Genomic DNA, 7,838 nt, shown 5'->3' on the forward strand with positions numbered 1-7,838 from the left:
AACTTCCTGGTACTGGTACAATGACAGATACATAGACCAATGGAATATAACCCAGAAATAGATCCATTGATGTATGGTCAGCTGATCTTTGACAAAGGGCCAAAATGCATCAAATGGGGAAGAGATTGTCCGTTTAACAAATGGTGCTGGCAAAACTGGAGATCCATTTGAAGAAAAATTAAACAAGATCCATACCTCACACCATACACAAAAATTAACTCCAGATGGATCAAAGACTTAAATGTGAAATTAAAACTATAAACTTCTTCAAGGAAAAAATAGGGGTAAATTTAGGGGCCCTAATATATGGCATAAATAGACTATCAAGCATAACTCCAAATGCACAAACAAGAGAAGAGAAACTAAATGAATGGGACCTTCTAAAAATTAAATTTTTATGTGCTTCCAAAGATTTCTCCAAGAAGAGTCAAAAGAGAACCTACAGATTGGGAAGAAACATTTGGCAATGACATATCTGACAAGGGACATATCTCTAGAATTTATAGAAAACTCCAACACCTCAACAGCAAAAAGACAAATAATTCAATTAAAAAACAGGCAAAAGAAATGAATAGATACTTCACTAAAGAGGATATTCAGGCAGCCAACAAACATATGAAGAAAAGCTCACGATCATTAGCCATTGGAGATATGCAAATCAAAACAACAATGAGATACTATCTTGCCCCAGCACAACAGTAAAGTCCAACAAGACAGAAAATAACAAATGCTGGCGAGGATGCAGAGCGATTGGGACTCCCATACACTGCTGGTGGGACTGTAAAATGATACAACCACTGTGGAAAGCAGTATGGCAATTCCTTAAAAAGGTGGAATTGGAAATACCATTTGACCCAGCCATTCCATTACTGGTATATATCCTAAAGAAGTGAGAGCCAGGACAATAACAGATACATGCATACCCATGTTCACTGCAGCACTACTTACCACAGCCAAAAGATGGAAACAACCTAGGCGTCCATCAGCAGAAGAATGGATAAGCAAACTATGGTACATACACACAATGGAATACTATGCAACCATAAAGAATAACACAGAATGGACAAAACAATGCACAACATGGATGAACTTGGAGGACAATATGTTGAGTGAAATAAGTCAATCACAGAAGGACAAATATTGTATTAGTCCCTTACTATAAAAAGTCAAGGAAAGGTTTATGTATGGAAGGAAATTTTCTTTGTTGGTTACCAGGGATGGGAGAGGCGGGGAAGGAACACTGTTAGATAGGTAGAGACAAGTATTGATTTGGGTGAAAAGAAGAGCAATGTACCCAATGTGAGTGATCAACATGGTGGCACTGAGGAAGAGGAAGACAGAAAGAGTGTATGGGAGGTACAGACAACAAAGAGAAACTCTTTTACACATACAGTACTACACTGTCAGTGAAAGCAAACATGGATGTACTGGTGGATAGATGTGTGGACAAGCAGAACTATTAGGTATGTCTATGCAGAGAGAAGGAGCTCTGGTAGCATAGTGCCTAAGGCACTTGACTGCTAACCAGAAGGCTGGTGGTTCAAACCCACCAGCCACTCCTCGGAAGGAAGGTTGGGCAATCCTACTTCCGTAGTGATACTGCCTCGGAAACCCAAGGAGGGCTCGCTATGAGTCGGGGCCAACTCGATGGCACATAACAACAACAACATCACTATGGAAGTAGACTGCTCTACCTTCCTTCTGAGGAGTGGCTGGTGTGTTTGAACTGCCAGTTTTCTGGTTAGCAGTCAAATGCCTTAGGCACTATATCACCAGATCTAGTGGGACAGTAAAGTGGTGCAACCACTGTGGAAAATGGTATGGTGCTTCCTTAAAAAGCTGGACATAGAAATACTACATGATTCAACAATTCCACTACTAGGTATATATATATCCTAGAGAAATAAGAGCTATGACACAAACAGATACATGTACACCCATGTTCATCACAGCACTAGTCACAACAGTAAAAAGACAGAAACAACCTAAAGACCCTTGAACGGAGGACAGAGCAAAACTGCCCCATAGGGTTTCTAAGGCCATAATGTTTACAAAAGGAGGCTGTGTCATCTTTCACCTGTGGAGAGCAGGTGGTGGAATCGCCTATGCTGTCTACACCACCAGACCACCTTGTCTGACATCAAGAAGTCCTAAAAGAGCTAAACTTGCTTTTAGCTTTATTTTTTAAGAACTTTATCCTCAAAATCATTTGTACTTTAAGCAAGTTCAGTGCTTAGTTCTAATATTTATTATTGTCCTATTCCTCCGCCCATACAGAATTAAAAACATTAAACTAGAAATTGGAATGAAGACTATAAACATTTTAATAATTGCTAGAAGTGAAAATGGAGAGCAAGAGAGAAAGAAAGACAAATTATTAAAAAAAAACAACAACAACAACATAACAAGCATGAGAATCAAAGGACAAATTCCTTTCTTTGCGTCAATAAACTGAAGTTTAGGCAAAAGGATATTATTGAGAAGGTGCATCTATAGTTTAGTCATTTCTTGACAAAGGGTCAGACTTTCATAAGGATCATTCTAACCTGTCAAAACAGATTAAATTTCACATAGCACACTCTGTCAAACAAGAAAAGTAGTATTTGCCAGAAAAAGCTGTCAGTAAAGGTTAAAACTGAAAACATGTGGAATAAAAGGGCTAATAACAAAGTGTTTTGAAAATTTACTTTTCTGGAATAATTTAAGCATCAACAATGCTAAAACTAAAGAGACACTATTATATTTTATGAAGAATATAAAAAATTATATAAGTAAGCAGGTTCATTTGCTCAGAAATTAAAACCTACTCACTTACTCCAATGATATATTTTATCAATGAGTACTGTCAAATAAGTAAGAAATTCAGTGGTAGGCCTAATTCAGAAGTATGAAATCAAAGAATTGCTTTTTTCGAAAGGTTAATATTCTTAAACACATTCTTCTGAAACTAATGTAAAGACAACACAAATTTTAATATCCACACATCAAACACTTACCTTTCCCTCCTTGGTTCATGGCACCAGTGTCTCGTCCACACTGTCCTTTATTATTTACACCAAATGTCCAAACTTCTCCATTCTTCATTAAAACACAAGTATGAGCTTTGCCCATAGCTACCTGAGTTACAAAATGGCCCTTCAAATCAGTTACCAAACCTATAGAAAGGTACAAATTTGTAAGAAACAACAAAAAGGTTCTTCTGAACCTAATAAATCATCAATAATTAAAAAGACCAACCTGGTAAAGAACAACCTGGGATAAAGTGAGTCCCCAAAGTGGGAAACAAATGGCCAGAGTCTGGTAGGGTATCACCAAATTAATTTTGTAATTTTATAATGTAACTTTTAATGAATCTCAAAACGTTACCATCCAGACTTGAGATAAGTCTTTATTGTGTCATTAGCTCAAACTTACTTCTCCTGAATGCTGCTGTAATGGCCAGTGCCTCTCAGCAATTCTCAGAAGCATTAGTAGTTCTCAAACTTTCCTGGTCCAGGCACAACAGGCCCTATAAATCATTTACTTTACTTGCTATGATCTGTCTCACCAAAAGACAGTACAATAATTGTCATAGTATACTGAAATGACATTGTTTTTGTAGAAAGCTGTGAAGTTTTCCAAGTAATACTTTGCTATCTTTTATAACCTACAATGCTTCCTCCCATAATCTAACATAAAACTATTTCCTAACTTCTAGTATTTACATATTACTTTCATTATATTTGTTATATCCAAGTATAAACCACATTATGTATTGTTTGCATCTACTTTAAATGGACTGAAGCATTTTTATTCTTGTCAAAAGCAGTAATAACAGTAAAAAGCAAATATTGTATATTTCCAATATACATTAAAAATAAATATTTTTTAAAAATTTAAAGCATTTTATTTAAATAACAAATGGCAACCTTGTATCACACTTTGGGAAAACTATTCTACAATATTAGTTCAGTTATTACTTCCTTAAGGTGGCCTTCTTTTACCCTATACTAACTAGTTTAGGTGTTTTTATTAAATATACTTCAAAAACTATCATTTTAGTATTTGGCATATTTAAAAAAATGTATACATAGTCACAATACTTACTACTGACATGATTTGAGCCCTTATGTGTGCTAGGCTCTGTGCTAAGCATTTTATGAGCATTATCTCCTCTAATCGTTACAAATGCATGCAGCTGGTGCTATTATTGAGCGAGTGGAAGGGAAAGTTTTAAAAGGCTAAGTAAACTATTAACCAACTATAAATTAGTGGTGCCAGATATAAGACTATATTCATGACCATTAAACTACATCTCTCATATATTTAAATTCTGCATTGCCTAATTGTCTCTCAGATCCTCTGAAACACAGGAACCATATCTGTCTAATTCACCAATCTCTTAAATATAGTCAGTGCTCAATAAATATTTGTTGAACAGAAGTGTAATTTCCATCAGCCCCAGCCAAGAAGATTTTAGTGAGCAAGGGATACCACCACATTAAGCAAGCTCATCTATCAGCCGGGTACAGTACTTTCTAGTAAGTAATTGCTATGAAGTTTTGACATACATCATTTCCTTAGCCTGAAACAATCACTTAAACTTCCATTCATAAACTTCAATAATTGTTGTTTCCCCTTCCAAAGAAACTCCTAGATATTACTAGTTTATAAACCTCTATCTTACATGAAGTCTTTTGAAGGGGGCTGCTTCATTTCACTATACTTATTTATAAGTGCTAGAAAGAAAATCTAGCAACATACTATGGTGATTTTTTTAAGGTTAGAGTTTATATATAAAATCTGTTTATCTCTGGTGGTGCAATGCATAAGGCATTTGAATGCTAACCAGAAGGTTGGTGGGTCAAAGCTACCAGCTGCTCCATGCAAGGAAGATGAGGCAATCTACTTCCATAAAGATTTACAGCCTTGGAAACCCAATAGGGGTCTCTATGAGTCTGAATCAACTTGATGGCAGTGAATTTAACCCTCATATCCACTACTTAAATGTTTGTTTTATCGCTCTATCAATCACTTAACCAATATTTCCTAGAATCTACACTGTGCCAGGCACTGTACTTGGCACTGGGTTTTAACAGCAAATAAGAGAGAGTCTTCTCTCTGACAGCCTAACAGTTTAAAGGGAATAATAAATAATTCAACAATTACAATCAGCAAGGATATGACAGTCAAATCCCAGGGTTCGTGTCATATGAGCATCTTACCGAGTCTAGGGAAAGCTTTCCAGAGAAAGTAACACTAAGCTGTATCTTTACTAGCCAAGCCTGATAATTAGCTCTGCATGAAAATAGCAACACGGTTTCTTAAAAGTGAAAGAAAAGAACCAGAAACAAAAGCCACTACCATTGAGTCAATTACCCCTCATAGCAAAGGAACCACAAAGTGTTGTATGTGGGGAAAAAATGTGAAAAATAAAGAGAACACATGTTACAAATACTAATTTTCAGCCATATCTTTGGAATATATAAAGATTAGTATTGATTTTTTCCATAAAATGAAGTAATACTTAAATTTTTTTTAACTTACTTGAACTATCAGAGTAAATGGCATCTTTTCCAAACATGTATAGCTCTCCATCTTTAGAAATAACAGAACTACTTCCATTATTGCAGGCAGTATAGACCACAATCTTTCCTTCCATTTTAATTATCTTCTTAGGTTTATATGGTTTTGATTGCCTTCTGCTCTTAGCTTATGAAACAAATGAATAAAATTAATTTAACACATCTACAAATATCCAAGGAACCAGCAGTCAAGAACTCAGACGTCATATTGCACTGGGAAAATCTGCTGCAAAGGACCTCTTTAATGTGTTGAAGAACAAATATGTCACTTTGAAGACTAAGGTGTATCTTACCAAGCCATGGTATTTTCAATGGCCTTATATGCATGTGAAAGCTGGACAATGAATAAGGAAGACCAAAGAGTTAATGCCTTTGAATCATGATGTTGGCAAAGAATATTGAAAATATTATGGACTGCCAAAAGAACTGACAAATCTGTACTGGCAGAAATGCAGCCAGAATGCTTCTTGAAGTGAGAATGACCATACTGCGTCTCACCTACTTTGGTCAAGTTGGCAGAAGGGACCATTACCTAGAGAAGGATATCATATTTGGTAAAGAAGGGGTTAGCAAAAAAAGGGAAGAACCTCAACAAGATGGATTGACACAGCGGCTGCAAAGATGGGCTCAAGTACAGCAAGGATTTTGAGGATGGAGCATGATCAGGCAGTGTTTTGTTCTACTGTACACAAGGTACCTACGAGTCGGAGCCAATTTGACAGTACCTAACAACAACAACACCATGTACAAATAACTGGAGTTTCTGGGTGGTACAAAAAGCTAACATGCTGAGATGCTAATTGAAAGGTTGGAGGTTTGATTCCACCTGGATGCCCTTGGAAAAAAGACCTGGTTATTTATTTTCAAAAAATCAGCCACTGAAAACCTTAAAGAGCACAATTCTATTCTCACATACATGAAGATGCATCAAGTCAGAATCAATTTTACAGAAATGGGTAAGCAACTTGCTTACATACAAATAATGGTTTCTATATAAAGCCCAAGGAAAAAGAAATGTAACCTGCATTTATGAATAAACTTTATTTATTTTCACAAAGGCCAATATAAACTCAAAGGCCAACATGTCAATTATACAATAAATCAATCTGTAAGTCTTATTTGGTCAATTAGCATTTAGATGATCACTATCTTGCTTTTTTTTGAAGCACGCTTAAATTCCCAAAGGGTAACGTAATTTATACCAAACTTCCAGGGGGTCCAATCTGTAGCTTAGCTATTTACACTACTTGTACTGTCATATATATAAAAATTCTCTTTTCTCTCAAACTCAGCCTCATCTATAATTTTATGCTAAAGCCTGGAAAGTGAAACAAGTCCCTCATTGATTCCAGATTCAATTGTTAAATATCTATACCAGGTTAATGACAGATTGTAAGGAGAGGAAAGATACATATGGAAAAAAGAATAAATTTAAAGTTCTTAGAATAAACAAAAGATAGGACATATTAATCTACTGCTTTTTTAGTCAGCCCCTGCATACCTTTTGGAATAAAACATACTATTGTCCTGGATACAATTCTGGTGTTTAAAGATACCAATATATATTTTTCATACAACATGATCCATATACACACATATGGCAACTATTTTATCTGCTGCTCAACCAAAGGAAAACAAAATATGCTCCAAATGTTAAGGGGAAAACCTGGGAGTGCTAAAGTATCTGAGAGATATTACTAAACTTTATGGGTATCTGAAGGGATATTTCCAGGGTAACTTTTATTTAAACATGATTTTTGCTTTATATGTTGACTTCAAAAACCTAATCCCCGTAAGATACAACTCTACAGTGCTAAAAAGTATTAAGCATATGAAAAGTTACAGATGAGAAAGAATAATCCTTTCAGGAAGAATCTTAGCAGAAATATAGAAAAGAGATAAACAATATTGATTATTTTTCCATTCTGAGTAACAATTTCATTATAGACAAAAAAAAAAAAAAATCAGGAACAGTGATCTAGAAATGACACTGTTACACAAGGATACATAAAATTTACCTTCATTCTGAAATATATATTCCTTCCAAAGTCTGGACTTTCTTAAAACAATCTAATGGAATAGTTTTTAAATTAACACTAACTGACAAAACAAGACAATAATACATTCTCAGATAAACAGCTATGTATCTATAAAGCATATAAAAAATTCACGAGGGGAGTTCTGGCAAGATGGCAGACTAGGCAGAAGGACTGCACAGATCGTCTTCAACAAAGAAAAGGGAAACCAATTAACACAGACACAGAAGATAATCTT

The 7,838-nt window shown here is 35.3% G+C and overlaps 1 protein-coding gene across 1 annotated transcript in view; it reads right to left on the reverse strand.

The window, feature by feature from the left end:
* MYCBP2 (MYC binding protein 2) overlaps positions 1-7,838 on the reverse strand; it is a 376,124-nt gene that overhangs the window by 264,736 nt on the left and 103,550 nt on the right. Inside the window, exons 13-14 of the mRNA XM_042781038.1 lie at positions 5,527-5,691; positions 2,997-3,155 (exon numbers count right to left, since the gene is read on the reverse strand). Coding sequence (XP_042636972.1) covers positions 2,997-3,155; positions 5,527-5,691 — 324 coding nt within the window. The remainder of the gene's footprint in view (positions 1-2,996; positions 3,156-5,526; positions 5,692-7,838) is intronic.

This window comes from Orycteropus afer, unplaced genomic scaffold (genome assembly GCF_000298275.1).
Source record: "Orycteropus afer afer isolate SDZICR_OR568_19922 unplaced genomic scaffold, OryAfe1.0 scaffold00081, whole genome shotgun sequence".
Classification (NCBI taxonomy): domain Eukaryota; kingdom Metazoa; phylum Chordata; class Mammalia; order Tubulidentata; family Orycteropodidae; genus Orycteropus; species Orycteropus afer.